Source organism: Rhagoletis zephyria, unplaced genomic scaffold (genome assembly GCF_001687245.7).
Source record: "Rhagoletis zephyria isolate East Lansing unplaced genomic scaffold, Rhagoletis_zephyria_1.1 Rzeph_scaffold_00616, whole genome shotgun sequence".
Lineage (NCBI taxonomy): Eukaryota > Metazoa > Arthropoda > Insecta > Diptera > Tephritidae > Rhagoletis > Rhagoletis zephyria.
Window position 1 is genome coordinate 76709 of NW_016157700.1, and position 20018 is coordinate 96726.

Genomic DNA, 20018 nt, shown 5'->3' on the forward strand with positions numbered 1-20018 from the left:
TGTAACAAAAGATTTTTTAGCAAGAAAATTTTGTCAAAGCTGCACTAAAATGAATAAAATAAGATAAGTTAATGTCTCGTTAAAGTTACTAAAAGCCATTTAGTGAAAGGAGTTATTCAAACTCTAATGAAAATTACTAACAATTTGTAGATACTAATTTACTTCGTTTTTAAAAAAGCTTGTCGCGCGAATAGCAACCCGGCATTTAAATATCTGCATACATACATATACACACCTAACCAATTATGCATGTACGCTGAATTCGCCGACAAGCTTTTTTAAAAACGAAGTAAATTAGTATCTACAAATTGTTAGTAATTTTCATTAGTTTGAATAACTCCTTTCACTAAATGGCTTTTAGTAACTTTAACGAGAGCTTAACTTATTTTATTTTATTCATTTTAGTGCAGTTTTGATAAAGTTTTGTTGCTAAAAAATCTTTTGTTACACTACTTCATTTTATTCCTTTGCTGGTAAAGGTAAAATAAAAGCTTGTTTCTAAAGAATATTTTCCTTTTACATTATTTTATTTTAAATGAACTTTATTTTAGTTGAAATTGAACATACTGAAAACAAAATTTCAATGGTTAACCATAAAAAATATGAATTGCATAAAGCATAAAGGGGAAAAATGCCTTAAAAAAAAGAAAAGTGGATGATCTCCTGCAAATGATCAATAAACGCTATGTACCGTCTGAATTTCATGAATTTTGTAATAGAATTATAGAAATATAAAATAAGCACTTGAATTTCCAATATGAATTATGCTTTTATGATTTAGTTTAAACCCTAAACGTGCTACTCTTCCACGCAAATAGTGAAATGTGCTACTATTCCATGCGAAAATTTGAAATGTGCTAGTCTTCCACGCAAAAATCCGAAATGTGCTACTCTTCCACGCAAAAAACTGAAATGTGCTACTCTTCCACGCAAAAAACTGAAATGTGCTACTCTTCCACGCAAAAAACTGAAATGTGCTACTCTTCCACGCAAAAAACTGAAATGTGCTACTCTTCCACGCAAAAAACTGAAATGTGCTACTCTTCCACGCAAAAAACTGAAATGTGCTACTCTTCCACGCAAAAAACTGAAATGTGCTACTCTTCCACGCAAAAAACTGAAATGTGCTACTCTTCCACGCAAAAAACTGAAATGTGCTACTCTTCCACGCAAAAAACTGAAATGTGCTACTCTTCCACGCAAAAAACTGAAATGTGCTACTCTTCCACGCAAAAAACTGAAATGTGCTACTCTTCCACGCAAAAAACTGAAATGTGCTACTCTTCCACGCAAAAAACTGAAATGTGCTACTCTTCCACGCAAAAAACTGAAATGTGCTACTCTTCCACGCAAATAGTGAAATGTGCTACTATTCCATGCGAAAATTTGAAATGTGCTAGTCTTCCACGCAAAAATCCGAAATGTGCTACTCTTCCACGCAAAAAACTGAAATGTGCTACTCTTCCACGCAAAATTCTGAAATGTGCTACTCTTCCACGCGAATAGTGAAATGCGATAGTCTTCCACTCGAAAATCTGAAATGTGCTACTTTTCGACGCGAATAATGAAATGTGCTAGTCTTCCACGCTAATAGTGAAATGTGCTAGTCTTCCACGCGAATAGTGAAATGTGCTACTCCTCGTAGGGATCGACGATATTATTAATATAATAGAACAAAAAAAAATGGTTTTGGAAGAAATCCCATAGTTTTTGCATGTTTTTTTAGAATAAGTCCATTTTAAACATATTTTTTTAAGGAAAGGAATTGTGGCTCAACGGCAAAATTTTTTCTTTGAAAAATAATTACATTAGCTTCCAAACTCACTTCATACCACATTGATACCAGAAGGTTGCTTCAAATATAATACAATATGATAAGTGCCGTAGTAAGGATCTCATATTTTTTCTATTAAGATTATGCATCTCTTACCGATAGTATCGATACTATCAAATGGTGAGGCCCAAAACTATCGAAAATAACGAATGGTGCAACTATCGATTGTTTTGCAGCTCTATCTTTCTATTCCGCAATATTTTATTTTTCCTAAGGCATTGCTATAATTCTCTTCAAATCTGTTCTTTAACTATCTGAGTTATGTGAGCTAAATATGTACATAAGGGCTGTTCAGGATCTTGTGCATATGCTCTTGGATTTGCATATTCTTTGCATTTGTAAATTCACAAAAATAAAATGCACACGGTTACAATGACCGCAAGTAAAAAATTTGCAAATGTACTTCCAACTGCAAATCCAAGATAATTTCCACGACATCCTGAACAGCCCTATACATATTTTTCATATGGGTGTTTCCATGCAGCCGTACGCGACATTCGTACGCTTATGGAGTAACATAAATCTCTCAAAAATAGAAGTTACTGGAAAACAAGATTACAGTTATGTTGCAACCCAAGGGTACTATGTTTGAGAAAAATATAAGTAGCCTCGAAACTTTGGTGTGGAAAATATCCGTTCAAAACAAGGTGATAACGTGTACGACAAAAAAAAGAACTGTTTTTAAGGCACATATATGCGGGAGTCTGCGAATCATGGGAGTTTTTCTTTTCTTTCAAAATCCCTAAACTAAGCTAAATTATGTACCTTTATATCCTTTAATTTTTTAGTAGAAATTATCTCTGGATAGTTTTTATTAAAAAACATAATAACGCACGCGACATAACGTACGCGACAGATTTTTCCCCCATACAATATTTTTACTAGTAACACATACTAAACTAAATTTTTAATTACATTTTTTCAGTTCTTCTCTCCACCGTTTCGCGTTTTCAAAACCTTTTTCCGCCATCTGAATACGAAATTTAAAGTTATAAAGCCGTTTTAATTCATTTTCTTGCATTTTCGGTTTACACTTTTATGGAAACACCCATATACATGTATGCATGCCTACATGCTTACAAATTTTTAAAAATTCTTGCATGCAAAGAGCTTTTCAGAACTGGTGATTGTTTGATATGCTTTTTGTTTATAAATTGCCTGAGCTTTTCATACCAATTCGTCCATAGTTTAGCATAATACTCCAAAGTCGCTAAGTAAGAATTAGTCTATCAGTTTATTAAAAACTGATGTCACCCCCATATCCATTTGCGAAGTTATATTTAAGACTATTCTTGCTACTACAACCTAATAGAAATTTCTTTTTATAGTAAAATCAAATCAACTCTGAAACTGATCCCACGAAATATGTGTTAATAGTATATGTATGTATTTAGTGCTCGTTTGTGCCTCGAATCTCAGTCGCATGAGTTAGCGCAGGCTTTCCCAAAGTGGGTGCCTGGGGTGCCGCTAGTGGCTAGAGTATACTAGTGGTGCGTGCAAATTCTTTGAACTTTCCGCAAGCAAGCGGTTTGATCAAAACTTCAACATGGCGGCCAGAAAATCAAAAAATTTTGATTTTTATTAAAATTACCTTCAGCGGTGCGTCAAACCCCATATACAACATAAATGGCTTTCAGCAAAGGGATATTTCGCTTGGTTTGTCAAGCCGCTTGTGTGGTGTATTTCGCTCTTAAGCGTGGTTCCCTAGTATGTTTTGTCAACGAAAAATTGAATCAGAAAATAACCGACAACGTACCCTTTTCACAACCATTTTCGGTACTTTTGTAGATCTCATCCGCATTTCATCCACTTTCTTCCCGTTTTCGGATTAATTTTTGGATTTTTTTGCTGGCTGGACTGTTCGCGTAACAAGCGCAGCAGCTGATTCTTTGGAACTTCACAATCACACTGTGAAAGAGCAAATCAACACGATTTCGGAGGCAGTCGAGAAAAAACTTATAAAAAGTTTGAAAACTTGTGAATTTTTTAGTTTTCAACTTGAAGAAAGTACCGACGTAGTGGGACTTAATATTATTCTCGTGTTAGTGAGGTACTCATTCGCAACGCAAATCGAAGAAGAACTTTTGGTGAGCGAAGTACTTGAGACTTACACCACTAGCGATGAAATTTTTAAAGCTATCGATAAATTTGTACACAAAAATGGTTTTAAATGGAGCAAGTGGGCGGATATTTGCAGTGATTGGAAAAACGAAAGCAGCGATGTCTAGGATGAAGCAAGAGGCAGAAAACGCCACGAGAAGTCGCTGTATGATCCGTCGGTTTCCCTGGCGACTAGGAAGATACCACCACTAGAGTTAAAACCCGTATTGGATGACCCTGCGAAGATAACAGAGGCCTGCGAAATTAAAATCATATTTGGTTTTTTCAAGCACGTCGAGAATTTTCTTATTGGTGACATGTATATTTTAGAATTTCTAGCAATTTGCATGAAAACTCCATAAATAAACAAAGTAAAACGGAACAACGTATGTAACTGTAAGTTAACGCCAAGAAAATTGATAACAGCAATTTAAATGGTTTTACCCGCAATTTAAATGGAAAATGATTTTTTATTTTCTGTCAATTTCTAATTAAAATTAAAAAAAAATAAAATAATTTTTCATTTGAATTGCTTTCGTGAAATTGGCTGTAAAAGTTATTTTCTTAGCGTTAACGCGCATTACCAGCGTTAACTTGGAAGGTTTAGAAAAAACCATTGTTGAATATTTTCCCAACAGTGACTCTGAGGATGTCTACAGCTGGATAACAAACACGTTTTCATGTGACCCTACTGAGATGACAAATTAAGCTTTTGAAAACCTTCTGGGCATCAGTGAAGACAGCATATTGAATATTATATACTATATGCACAAAACACTGATGTTGGCAAGATTGCATTAAAAATACTACTGACTTTTACTTTACATTTCTATGTGAGACTGCATTTTAACAAATGCTTACATAAACAAGTAATTTTTAAGCCAAAAACAAAACCGTCTTCAATTCCCATATAAAAATTGTAGATTATCGTTAATCTCTTCATGGCCCAATGATCGGATTTATACCAAATTAGAATGGAACCACTTGTTAGGTAACCTTTCCTTTCCTTTAAAAAAAGAGTTATAGTAATCGGTTAACATGCTCCAAAGTTATGCGGTAGCATACATTAAAAAAAATATAAAATAATATTCCGATGAATTAATAACCTTCTCCCTTTTGAGAAGCCGGTTAAAAACAAATACAGCAGCAAGCTTTCAGCGCCAAATGATTTCAGGGTAAAATTGTCAAAGCTCCCAATAAACATGAAGGAAATAATAAAATCATCAAAACATTTTCAGTCCTCACATTAAAGCTAAAGGAGCATAAAGTTTACATTGGCTGCGTTTCTTTATACATTCCGGATAATCCCATTTCACAGCCGGAATAAACAGAATGCGTTTGAAATATACGTTAACATATCATCAGGAACGTTCTAAAGAATAATTAAACAAAAAAGTTTATTCCAAACGTTCAGAATGAATAAACAAAATGCAGCCACTTTGTTTTATTGTTTTTGTAGACATTTGAAAAGTAGGGGTGCCGCGAAATTTCTTTACCACCACAAGGGCGTCTGGGTGAAAAAAGTTTGGGAACATCTGAGTTAGCGTACCACGCAATCCGGCGATGTACAGTATGCAGTGGTCAGAAAAATTTACATACATGTATTTAGGTATGCGAATGTCTGGCATAACATAAAGTAACAACAACATACATTCATTGTATTTGGCAATATTTGTGTGAAAAATGGCGTCAGCATAAAACACCAAAAAAGGGCTCGACGCATTAGGTTCATTCCTTATCTTTTTGGACTAAAATCTGAAAAGTGTCAAAATGCCAGAGCGTAAGCAAAATGCGCTCACTAAAAGAGAATAACAGGAAAAGTAAAGGAACGCAAAAAACCAAATTTTTAGTCCAAAGAATGGCAACAACAAAGCTAACGTCAAATAAAAATGGAAATGTATGTACAAAACACATTCACACAAGCACAAGCACAATAAACACTTACTATATCAATTATTTTTTGCCTCCTTCCAATTTCAATTTACTTTTTTTACTTTTTTAGATTATTCTCACTTTTTGCATATTCTTTAATTTCCGTTAATTTAAATTTAGTTGAGTTTGACACTTTTCAGGATTTTGCCAGAAAAAATTCTTCTGACTAAATCTGACTACTTCGGACTGATGAGAGTCACTCTCACTGGGTGTTGCTCTCTCATTTTAGCTGTCATTTCCGAGTTAAGGAACGCTTTTTGGACTAAATCTGACTACTTCGGACTTTTTCTGACTATTTCTGGGAGATAAGGAACGCTCCTATTGCTATCGAAAACAGGAAATATCATGACAAAAACATTAGAAGGTAAAGTCATTCTCTCAATTCGTCGGCCATGATTTTTTCTGACGTTTGCAAACATTTTAAAATTGAAAATAAAAAAATGAAATTGTACACAATTGTTGTTGTTTGAGATTAAAAATGAGAATGTGAGCTTGAGTTCGAATTTTAAAATTATATTGTAGGCAAACGGCAGACTGCCTCTCAATGATTTTACCTTGCAATGTTTTTATCATGGTAGAACCAAGGCATATTCAACAAGGTAGAAGTGACAATTCAGTCGAGCTGTCTCATACCTGACTGTAATGTCAAAAAATGTAAACAAAGAAATCAACCCTTTGTTATGCATTTACCATATTTGATAGAACTCAACATCTTTGAAATGAAAGGTTTTGTAAATATGAAAATATTTAAAATCTCATTAGAATCAGCTTCATTTTATTTATTGAATTTTTGGTTTAATGTAAATGTGGAAATGCATACTTACACAAAATTACACACTAAATGAAACACACTCATTTATAAAATCGTTTTGACAATTTTCTTGCTTTTACTAGTCCAATGTTTTTGAACATTTATTTTTTTATTCAAATACATAATTCTAAAGAATATTAAAAAAAGTTTGATTCTTCTAAATTTACATCAGAACTTAACTCCAATAATTTAGATATTAAATTTTTGCTATTCGAAATTTCCTTTCCATTAAATTTATTAAAAATTACTTTCAGTTTCTTTATGTCAACAAGGAATACTGGTTTAGGTTTTATCAGACCACTATTTGAAATTTGGCCTATCCATGTACATATGTATATGAATGGGAGATTTTCTTCATATTCGGTATGATAAATCCTTCACCTGGGACCAAACGCGTCCACTTAGAAATACTCAGCTGCGATAGGCAACAAATAAAGTCACGACCACACGTGAAAGAGCCCCCTAATGAAACATCGCTGCAATTTGCCCACCGTTGTCGCTTCACTTGACAATTCGAAGGTTTAAAATAACGCACAAGTTTGTTGTCCAGGCTCTTGACAAACACAACGCACCGTTCGCAATTCCTTTTCATTTTATTATGTATTTAAAATCAGTCGCACAGCTCACAATTGAAAATTTATATAAAGAAAAAATTTTGAATAGTATAGGGTTAAGAGTTGACATTTCAGTCGCAGTTCAAAAGAGAGAAATGCCGAAATCGCTACTACCTTGTTATGCCTTGGGTAGAACGTAATAACAGAAACATTATAAAAGAAACATTGCACCTAGGAGAAAAATTGAACAACTCACATTTTAATATGAGAAATTAAGTTTGTATGGGTATGTGCCACGCCCCTTTTTTCAATAACTCCCATTTTTTCCATGAGTTTGGCTTTGCTATTATATATCTCTGTACTAAATTGCAGCACTCTACGATGAATACTTCCAGAGATATGTTGTGTGAAAACTTTAGTTTGTATGGGAGGTACCACGCCCCCTTGATATAACGAAATTATTCTTCTTCTATTATCATCCTTTGAGGGTCTAAAGTCGATGTCCATAACTTCAAAAATATCGGTACAGCTGTTCTCGAGTTTTTCGATTAGAAAGTTCATGTTCATGTGTATGTTCCTGCTGACGTTCATGTTCACCATCAAGTTTGTGTTCATTACATGTTCATTTTCATTCACATGAATATGGTTCCTTCCTGTTCGTGTTCGTGTTCATGTTCATGTTCATAGTCATGTCCAAGTTCGTGTTCATGTTCATCTTTGTGTTCATATTCATGTTCACGTTCATCTTTATGTTCATTTCATGTTATGTTTGTTCATGTTTATGTTCCTTTCATGTTATGTTTGTCCATGTTCATATTCGCGTTCATGTCCATGTTTATTTTCATGTTCATATTCATGTATGTGTTCATGTTGTTAGTCATGTTTATGTTCATGTTTATTTTCATTACATGTTCATGTTCATGTTTATGTTCATGTTCATTTCATGTTCCTGTTCACAGTCGTGTTCATGTTCATATTCGTTTTCGTATTCTTGTTTGTATTCATGTTCATTTCATGTTCATGTTAATGTTCGCGTTTATGTTCATGTTCGTGTTCATTTACTTTTGCACGTTCATGTTCATGTTCACGTTATGGGTATTTTTTGTGTTTATGTTCATGCTCATAGTCATGGTCGTCTGCATGTTCATAGTCTTGTTCATGTCCATGTTCATATTCATGTGTATGTTCACGGTCATGTTTATATTCATTACATGTTCATGTTTATGTGCATGTTCATGTTCATTTAAATGTTCATGTTCGTATTGGTGTTCATGTTCAGGTTCGTGTTTATGTTCATGTTCTTTTCATGTTTTATGTTCATTTGCATGTTCATTTTCATGTTCAAGTTCATGTTCAAGCACATATTCATGTTCATATTCATGTTCGTTTCATGTTAATGTAGATTTTTATGTTCGTGTTGGTTTCTTGAATAAAAATTTATTTTAATGGACATTGCTAGAAATTCTAAAATATCCATGTCACCAATACAACATAATCTCGACCTGCTTGAAAAAAAAGATGTATTTTTAATTTAACATACCCAGATTTAAACAAGTAAGAAAGTCTAAGTTCGGGTGGAGCCGAACATTAAATACCCGGCGCAAGTATTAAATCTATGTTGTTTCACCTTTCCGAAACCTACCGCTAGATGGTAAGCCGGGGTGTATCAATTTTGGGTAAATTACCGTCCTTAAATTTCGAGATATTGCAGTTTCAAGCATTTATGAAATTTACCGTTATATGAAAAGCGGCCGTAATTTTAGTCCAATTTCAATAATTTTTAACGNTGAAATTTACCGTTATATGAAAAGCGGCCGTAATTTTAGTCCAATTTCAAAAATTTTAAACTTTTTACTTTTATGTGGCAAGCACAACAAAAATACCGAGTTTGCTACAAATTGGTATAACGGTTACCGAGATACATATATGTGATCATAAGTTGGCGGTGCCACGCCCATTTGTTGCAAGCATCAATTTTGAGTAAATTAGCTTTAATATTTATTGATTTATCGAAGATTTCGTATTTCTCCAAATTACCGTTATATGGGAGGTAGGCGTGGTTATTGTCCGATTTTAAAAATTTTCGGCCATTTGGTATGCTGTATAAAGACTAACAACTGTGCCAAGGTTGGAAGAAATTGGTGCAGCGGTTACCAAGATATACACATGTATCCATAAGTGGATTCTTATTTTCCGGCTAAAAATTATTGTAAATATCAATTTTAAGTGAATAACCTTCAGTAGTTACTAAAATATCGCAGTTTCCGTATTTCTGAAAATTACCGTTGTATGGGAGGTAGGCGTGGTTATGGTCCGATTTCGCCCATTTACCATCCGTCCTACGCCCGAAAGAAGTGCACATACCAAGTTTCGTTAAGATATCTCAATTTTTACTCGAGTTATCGTGTGCACAGACGGACGGACGGACAGACAGTCACCGCTTAATCGATTTCTCTTTTCAGTCTGATCATTTATGTATACATTTGTCTATATCTATCTCTATTCGCTTTGCCTGTTACAAACAACCGTTATGTGAACTTGTGCACAAGTGCGCTCGGGTATAAAAAAATATATATATCATAATTATTGGAGGGGGAAAAAATTTGAATTTCGCAGTATCTTTATTATTAAAATCTAATGGCCTTATTCATAAAAAATAAAATAGTTTTAAAGAGCTTTATAAAGTGACATTTTCATAAAAATTTTCGATTTATAAAGCAGTTAAAGTGTTCTTTATTTTTTATGAATTTGGGTGTAAGAATAAATAATTACGATGTTTAAGAAAACTAAACCCTTTATGTTATCTATACCTTTTTCAGTTTTCGGTTGTCACCCGTTAAATGTGTATGCAACATTGATTGGCGAATCTAACCAGTCGCAACCCATTTGGAGTATTCAGCTAAAACAACATAAATGTGCAACGATGCACCTTCTCGACTGCAAGCCATCTGAAGCAGCGAATCAATCAAAGGCATTAAATGAGTCCGTTACATCATAGGCAGATGCCAACTAAGTCAATGATACCAACAAACAACATACGGTCACTTTCCATTGCAAAAATTACAACATTACTGCGCAAAAGCTGAATTGAAAGAAATATTTAAATGCAATTCTAGTGAGAAGAAACCAACGCCAAAAGCATAAAGCTGCTTAAGTCACAATCACAGTCGAAAAAGTTTTACAAAAATTATTGCACAGCTGCATCGATTCGACGACGGTGCTGCCGTGCTTCTTGTATGAATGTGTGTATGTACGGATAAAACGGTCTTCGTTCAAGTCAAAAGCGAGTCAGAAAAATGTATCGCCCAAACTTCTATGAATCAACGTGCCTGCGATGCAACGAAATCGTCTATCAAGTCGATCGAGTGGGACCTCTCAAAGACTTCACATTCTTCCATTCCGGCTGCTTTAAATGTGTCCATTGCGGCACAAAGTTAACACTTAAAACGTATTTCAATAATCAGCACAAGCAGGACGACAAGGAGGTAAGTGGTGCTCAACATGAATAATCTACATATCTTAAATTTATTTCACAACGCTATCTATCTATCATTATCAATTTAACGAATCCGGCAAACTTAATATAAGTTTTTATACATTTGTTGTCAGCTACCCCCAGTGTACCCATATATTCCCTTATTAACTACGAAATGAAAGAGAAACAAAAAAATGCATTATAGATGTTCACTAAATTGAGCAAGTGCCTGGCATTCTGGCAAAAGAAATAAGATCCAAATTGACAATAGCAAGTGACGTGGCACTCTGGCAAAAGAGCAGATTAGCTCAAAGTAAATTACGCCTATTGTCAACTTGGATCTTATTTCATTGACCTTTGTCCGAAATTACGCTTTTAGTTATTTAGTTGGTTAAATAAATATGTGAAGAGGATCGAGGGGCACTTAGACATTGGAGATCTTTCTGAACCCGATGATAAAGTCCGAATGCTAAGGGGTTCGACAGTGGATGAGATGAAGTGCATTAGTCTTTTCTGGACAACACCCGACAGTAACAGGCGACGTGCTCTGACGTCAACCCCAAGTCGACAATTCCGACTCTATGAACAAACCGATTCGTTGCATAAGAAAACAAAGAAGATTCTCAATTATTAGATTGGCAGTGAATAACTTGATTGATTATATTTAAAAGGTTCCCAAACTTTTTTTCTCGAGACCACTATATAAATTTTACGGCTGGTGGACCACCTGCTGCTACATTTCTACCATATTCGGAAAACTCGCCAAAAAGTGTGTAGATTACATCTATTTTATAAAATCGCATCCTGGCTGATTTTCAAGCCTTAATTTGGAGGGGTAAAAATGAAAATAATATATTTTCTTGGGTTATATTTATTAAAATAATGTGATTAAAGACTTGATAGAATTAAAATTAAACATAAATCATTAAACGTAACTTTAACAGGGCAAATGAACAATTAAAAAAACTGTCGATATTTGGCTTTAGTTTTAATTCACTCATTTTTAAAACACAAAACTTGAAACAAGAAAACCACTTTTTATGTCAAACTTTTAATTCAGGCGCTGATAATAGAGAAAGGAGCGAAACTAAAAAATCTATGAGGAACAACCTAGCTACCGACGCACCAAATTTAGAGCATAAGTAAAGTGATTGCTCAATGAGCGTTCCCTGTTGCTTTAAAGAGTTAATCAACGATTAAAACTACTGAGCGATGAAAGCTACATACATATGTAGATGACCAAAACAGACAGAACGGTCTTTTATGAGGAGTAATATTTGAGTAATGAGGCTGAAAAACAACACAGCTANGACCAAAACAGACAGAACGGTCTTTTATGAGGAGTAATATTTGAGTAATGCGGCTGAAAAACAACACAGCTACTGGAGCTGACAGCCTGCCAGCTGAGCTATTCAAGTACGGTGGCGAGGAGTTGATAGGGTGCATGCATCAACTCTTATGCACAATATGGTCAGATGAACGCATGCCCGACCACTGGAGTTTAAGTGTGCTCTGCCCAATCGACAATCCCGCCATTCGCGCCAACTACCGCGGGATCAGCCTTCTAAGCATAGGTTACAAGATCTTATCGAGCGTATTGTGTAAGAGACTGAAACCCACCATCAATGAACTGGTTGGGCCTTATCAGTGCGACTTTAGGCCTGGAAAATCCACCATAGACCAGGAATTCACAATACGCCAAATCTTGGAAAAGACCCACGAGAAAAGGTTCGGCACTCACCACTTATTTGTTGACTTTAAAGCCGCTTTCGATAACACTATGTCTGAATTTGGCATCCCTGCCAAACGAATACGGCTGTGTAAAATTACGTTGAGCAATACCCCCAGCTACATCAGAATTGGGAACGACCTCTCTGGGTCGTTCGCCACCAAACGGGGTTTCAGACAGAGCGACTCCTTTTCATGTGACTTCTTTAATCCGATGTTGGAGAAGATAATAAGAGCTGCAGAACTGAACCGCATTTGCTGGCTTGTGCCGATGTCATCGACAGCATCGGTAACAAAAACCGTGAAGTCTGTTCTGCCTTTTCCAAGTTGGATAAGGAAGCAAAGAGAATGGGCCTGGTGGTAAACGAGGACTAGGCGAAGTATCTACTGTCGTCAAACAAACAGTAAGCACATTCGCGCCTCGAAACCCAACGCAGAATCACTCTTGCCAACAATGCCAACAAGTGCTACTTTGGACTGAATAGGCAATTCAGGAATAAAGTCCTCTCACGACGTACGAAAGCCACAAAATATAAGTCACTAATCATGCCCTGGCTGAAAGTATTGAACTCGGAACCGGCTGGTGGTAGCAGAGGAAGAGGGAGGCCCCCACTGCGATGGAAAGATCAGGTGGAGAAGGACTTGGCTTCACTTGGCGTTCCCAATTGGCGTCAGTTGGCACAGAACAGAAACGACGAGCGTACTTTGTTGAACTCGGCCAAAACCGCTTAGGAGGTTACAGCGCCAAATGAGAAGAAGAATATTTGAGTGACCTGGGTCGTGAGGCGCAAAAACTGAGTTGTATTAAAAATAAATTCAGTTGAAGATCGCTCTTTCTTTTTTAACCCACAAAAGAAGAAATCAAAACTAATTGCTCTCAGGTAGATTTGTAGAGAGAAGGTAAATGGAGATTTTATTCCTCTGTGAGAATTTTAGCGAAGTGTGAGTTAAAATACACTACTCAAAAAAATTAAGGGAGGTTTAAAAAAATTAAATTATGGGTTAATAAACAATCTATTTGATATATGCCTTGCTAACTGAAAATATTTGTTTCAAGCGTGGACAAAAAAAAACAGCAAAGATTTGCAACGTTATTCTTTTGCGCTATCTGTAGGATTGCATGAGAACCGCAGCTCATAAAAATGTTTAAGCGAGAAATCTGAAAATTAGAATCGTAAAGCTTCAAAAGCATTTTTTTAAGTCTCAACACGTCCATTTTTCACCGAAACACGGTCTGTCAAAAATCACCGAAATTTGATTTTCCACGCCAACGTAGACCCTCGTCAAGGACCACTTTGGTAATCACTGATTTATAGCAGAAGCCTTGCCAAAGAGCCTGGCCAATTGGGTTCTGAGTTTACCTACTCAGTAATTGTACATAAGTCTTGAAGAAGACCGCCTTCATCCACAAAGTGTTTTCTGTCCGTATAATTAAACCTCCGTCGGCAGCTTGTCGATAAAATCGTTAACTAAGGCCCCTATTATGAGTTGCATTCGATTTTCGACTGTGGTCGAAAGTGCTGAGCGAACGAATTTTCATTTGGTATTATGGCGCTCATTCGATGAAGAATAGCGCTATTGTGAATTTCGCTCGTTTAGGTTGTTCACAATAGTATATTTTTCACCGCTGAGAAGCTTTGTTTACAAATCGAGCAAACTAAATAGTGTGCTTATACATATTTATGTAAATTTGTTCTAATTAAAATGAAGTAAAAAAGAAAGCAAGTTTATAAAAACGTGGTAAAATGAGTACAACGAGTTCTGGTTCAACGATTCGTCAGAGGATGAGAGCTTAGTAAACTGGCCAGGAGTAGCAAATGTTTAAGAGAGTTTAAGTTTATTAGTCTTTCGAATATATTTTGATATAAAATATATTTAAGAAATTTGTCTACAGATTCATTAAAAAGTTCCGACCATCTAAAGAGGCGTTTGTGAGCCAAATCTATTTAAAATATTTTAAAACTATCAACAGCGCTACGATTTTGTTCTCAGAGATCGTGCCAACAGAGTATTGGGATTTTCTTTCACAAGTAAAACCAGCCTTTCGAGCTTGTGTTTAGTATTCACGATGTTAGAACTGCGTGAAATTAATAAAAATTGTTTAAAATTAGTGTCTAGCCGCCAAAATGTAAGAAAACATATACAAAATCATACATTTCTAACAATTTTCTAACACTTCGCTACACCATCGAAAGCAAAATTCTGTTCGACAGAAAATTCGATACTCAACGAAAATTTCGACACGCTTGCATAGCCCTTAATACGAATTTCACTTTCGATCTTCGATAGCCAGCGAAGATCGAAAATCGAATGCAGCTCATAATAAGGGCCTAAGATTCCATAGTAACCTTGTATCGAGGATAGCGTTGCCGAGGTTCTCGTTTTCAACAGTCCTTGGAAATAATTATGCATACTATTGGTGAGGGTCTGGATGAGTAAAAAAAAAGCATTTCAATTCTTTTTCAAGATGATTCTGTCGCAGGTCGACAGGTAACAAGATCAACGGAAATAACGTCAATTGAAACTTTTTCCCACAGTGATGCGAAATAAAATGCTTTGACGTTATTACCTTTTCAAAAGAGAAATAAAGTCAACAAACATTTGGAAATGGAATGGAATTTTAAAATGGAAATAGCGTCAATATTGCTTAAAGCGTGTCGATTCAAAAAAAAAAATTCTTGCATCGTATGTACGCTACGCAAATTTAATGTTTAAAGGTTTTGCTTTTGAAAATGTAATAATGTCAATTGACTTTATTTCGCACCAGTATGCGAGATAAATAGTGTCAATTGACCTTACTTCCGTTGATTTTGTTACCTGTCGCCAGCTTATATCTCGGACTGAAACTCCTCATCAGTGTTGCCATTTTAGCCGTTTTCCGGCTAGATTTAGCCGGTTGCGACAGCAAACAGCCGGAGAAATTTCGATTTAGCCGGCAACCGATTTGTTAGCCGTTTTGCAGAAAAAAATTACCCGTTTTTAGCCGATTTTGCTATTTGCCTTGTTTTCTTAAATTTCAAATATGTATATATGTTTCCATATTTGACTAAGCGACCCAAAATCTGTCAGAAATGGCTACTAGCCTTATCGTGGAGAAAATTTTCATGTCAAGCAGGATTGTATGAAATTGGGCCGATTATCGCTTATTTTTATTTTAAATGAAGAAGAGATTTTCTTCATAAAATGTTTGTTATAAATGTCTTAATTTTAAGTGTGAAGTTTTATTCGCAAACTTAGAAAATAAGAAATTGTTTCACTGTTAAGACTCTTAAGATGCGTTTGTGTTTGGATATAGTGCCAACAAACAGAATAAATATTACATGTAGATATTGCCTTCCCAGATAGCGCATATTCAATTCTGCCTAAATTAAAAAACATAATTTTTGCCCACTCCCAATGGTTTAAGGTAATGGAAAAATCGATATTTTCAAGCACTATGTACACATATGTACGTTTTTGCTGAGAACTTATTTAAATTCCAAAAACAGAATGCCAACTTGAATTAAAGGAACCAACACTGAAGTGAGTCAAAATGAAAATAAAAGAGCACACATTTTTATGTAAAGCAAAACTCGCTGGGAATACTACGAGACATCTTCCAGCCATATGACCGGTCATCTAAATGGGAGATCTGCAGTCTTTTAGCATCATATTTTACATCAGAAGTGAAGGGATTTCTGAAAAATCTGACCAGTTCTTTTATGTAACTGTGATTTTGCATCCCTTGTCAACATATGGCCTCGGTTGATGTTAACTTAAGGTCGTTGTTTTACTGCCTTAAAATTGTAGGGAAATTTTTACAGCGTTTTTTATGTGTATTGGTTTCTATTTGAGTGTATTGAGAATCGGTCAGTCTGGAAAGGCCTTGTAGGGAAGATAATAGGTTTGTTCGTCGAAAATCCAGCGAGAATTATCACTCAAAATATCAGATAGTAATAGTAATAAATAGTTTTTTTTTCCGAGTACCTTTCAAATCATTGGAATTAACTAAATTAATTAAGTAAACAAGTATTAACTTACATTTTTCATTTTAAAATCGCTCCAGTTTATAAATTTTTAAATTTAACGAACTTGTTTATTCAAATTATCGTCGACAAAAAATCCAACCATGCGCCACAATCGTCTCTTTTCCCTAATTGCAAATTCTTGCTGTCAAAATTTTTTCCGGCTCGAATTTGTAACTTCTCTCCAAGAAATAGTCTTTTTATTCGTGATTTATTTAAAAAAAACATGTCAAATTTAGTTGAAACATTTTAGCCGTTTTTAGCCAGTTTTATTTGACAATTTAGCCGGTTCATCCAAAAAGTTCTGGCAACACTGATCCTCATACCAATTGCCGGGTCTTTAACTTTTGAGTAAAGAGCAAAAAATGCCGTTTTAACTTTTTTCACCACGAAATCCGACGTCGAGTAGGAAGGTGAACGCGAAAACTACGACTGCCATTACAATTACAATTACCATAACCATTATCGTTGGTATTGCCTTTACCGTTGCTATTACCATTATAATTACGATTACCATTATCAAAGCCATTGTCATTGCCGTACCATTATCATTGTCATTACAAATACCATTAATTTTATCACTACCATTACCATTGTCATTAGCTTTGACATTGCTATTGCAATTAGCAGTACCAATATCATTGACATTGCCATTACCATTGCAACTACATACCTATGCCAATACCCATTTCCTATGTATAAACCAAATTAGTTTAAACCACCCTTGAGATACCACCTCTCCGATAAAAAATAATAATTATCGTAAAAAGTTCACGTGGTCCAAATTTATCCGGTATCATACATAATAAAATATGAATTCATAATTTTTTTTATTTGAAGTCGGTAACGATTATTTTTCAAACAATAAATAAAACTCAAAAAATAACGACTGTTTATTAAACATGACTTTTTTTATAAAAATTTTTTGGAGTCTAGTGTAGTTATGTGCTGAATTGCCAGTACCCAGTACAACAGAAAAATTTCAGTACCCAATACTTCCTTTTCGGTACCCGATACCAATTCAATACTTACATTAAACCTTCATCATAATATACATTTCAAGTAAGGTAAGAAATTTTATTATTTTTATTTTTTGATATTTGATATATGCGTCTATCCGTGAAGTCGGACGTGACGTTCGTACGACTTTAGATTTAAATAAATCATACAAAAACGGATGAAATTTATAAAAAAATTTGCCGTTGTTTAGCTGTTATACCCTTCTGTGGTTGGCCAAAAAATTGGGTGCGCTAGGAACAATGGTGTCGAGAAAATCGATAAAAAGGAGGTCTTAACGGACGTGTCGTGAACAGAATCCTGTGAGGTTTTCCTTTCTTAAGCATCCTTTAAATAGAGTTAAATTACGGATCAATTCAACCAATTCGTTTTTAATCAGAAGCAAGTCGTTGTTGTTTTAATTTGAATTAAAATGTGATAACGGGCGTAACATCTCGGAGGTGAGAGACTTTTCCCTCATACAATAGCTGTGATCCAATACTTTTCATGTAAAATCCTGTAAAAATGTCAAACAGCAAAATCACTCTCTGAAGTGAGAGTAAAAAGTGAGTGATAACAAAAAGTACGGGAAAAAAGCATTTTTCCTGTTAAAATGTCAACCAGTGATCGCTTGACACTTTTCATGATTTTACCAGAAGAAAAAGTTCGGGTAAAATCTTGCAACTTCATTCTCTACACAACTCTCCAAAACTCGCTCTCATTCAAAGGATTTTAAAGGAATTTGGAGTATGGTATCATTTTTCCTGTAACTTCCTGCAAGTTCGTGTAAAAACTTGTAAGTTCATGGAGTACTGGATCAGAGCTAATATTTTTACTAGTAATACATACATAATTTATTTTTGTATTTAGCTTTTTCAGTTCTCTCCGCCGTTTAGCGTTTTCATAAACTTTTTTCGTCATCTGAATGCGAAATTTAAAGTTATAAATCCGTTTAAACTCATTTTCTGTACTTGCATTCGGTTTCGGCATTTAAGACGCTTTCCCAGAAGTTGAACAATTTGTACTCTTCTTCTTCTTTATTGGCGCTGTAACCGCCTAAGCGATTTCGGTCGAGTCCAAAACAGCACGCCAGTCATTTCTCTTCTGTGCTAATTGACGCCAATCGGAAATGCCAAGTGAAGCCAAGTCGTCTCCACCTGGCCTTTCCAACGCAAAGGAGGCCTTCCTCTTCCTCTGTTACCAGCATCGCGGCCCGCGTGGAATACTTTCAGAGTAGGAGCGTTTCATGGCCAAGCCAGCGGAGCCGCTGAATTTTAATTAGCTGCACTATGTCTATATCGTTCTAAAGCTTATACAGCTCATCGTTAAATCGTCTGCGGCCGCTTCATTGTCCATGCTTCCGCGTGATCTTTGTACGACGAAAAAGGACTTTACTTCTCAATTGCCTACTCAGTCCAAAGTAGCACTTGTTGGCAAGAGTGATTCTCCGTTGGATTCAAGGCTCACATTATTATTGGTGCTAATGCTGGCTCCCAAATAAACGAAGTCGTCTACTTTTTCAAACTTGAAACTGTCAACAGTGACGTGGGTGCCAAGACGCGTATTCTCTGACTGTTTGTGTGATGACAGGAGATACTTTGTTTTGTCCTCGTTCATCACCAGACCCATTCGCTTTTCTTCTGAGCGGTTCAGTTCTGCGGCTCTTATTATTTACTCCAACATCAGATTAAAGAGAGGGAATCACCTCGTCTGAAACCTCGTTTGGTATCAAACGGCTCGGAGAGGTCCTTGCCTATTATGACAGAGCTGGTGATATTGCTCAGCGTCATTTTACGCAGCCGTATTAGTTTCGCGGGGATACCAAATTCTAACATCGTGGCATAAACACAACTTCTCTTTGTACTGTCGAAAACGGCTTTGAAATCGACAAACATATGGTGTGTGTCGATCCATTCTCGCGGGTCTTTTGCAATATTTGGCATATTGTGAATACCTGATCTATGGTGGATTTGCTCGGCCTAAAGCCACACTGATAAGGTCCAATAAGTTCGAGGACGGTGGGCTTCAGTATTTCGCACAACATACTCGATAAGGCCTTATAACCTATGCTTAGAAGGCTGATTCCGCGGTAGTTGGCGCGAATGGCGGGATTGTGGATTGGGCAGAGCACACTTAAATTCCAGTCGTAGGGCATGCGTTCATCTGACCATATTCTGCATAAGAGTTGATGCATGCACCTTATCAACTCCTCGCCACCATACTTTAATATCTCCTCTGGCAGGAGCTTTGTTGTTTTTCAAGCGCGCTATCGCTATTCGTACGTCGTCATAGTCAAGTGGTGGAACATCGGCTCCATCGCCATCGAGTGGGGGCTCGGATTCGTCTATTCCACTAATTTCAGCGCTGAAACCATTCAGTAGGGTGGAAAAGTGTTCCCTCCATAATTTAAGTACATTCTGGACATCGGTGACTAGGTCGTCATGTCATTGTTGTTCTTACAGGAGTTCGCCCTGTTCTTGAAACCTTCCGTAATGCGCCTAACCCTGTGGTAAAATTATCGGGCGTTTTTCCTGTCGGCTAGCATTTGAAGCTCTTCGCACTCACGTATTTTGGCCTCTCTCTT

General features: G+C 35.9%; 1 protein-coding gene across 10 annotated transcripts in view; it reads left to right on the plus strand.

The window, feature by feature from the left end:
- The window catches only part of Hil (peptidase hillarin), a 201024-nt gene that overhangs the window by 68934 nt on the left and 112072 nt on the right, over positions 1-20018 (plus strand). For all 10 annotated transcript variants that reach the window (XM_017613141.1, XM_017613138.1, XM_017613135.1 and 7 more), the window contains one exon: positions 10051-10716. In XM_017613141.1, coding sequence (XP_017468630.1) covers positions 10528-10716 — 189 coding nt within the window. In that variant the 5' untranslated portion in view covers positions 10051-10527. The remainder of the gene's footprint in view (positions 1-10050; positions 10717-20018) is intronic.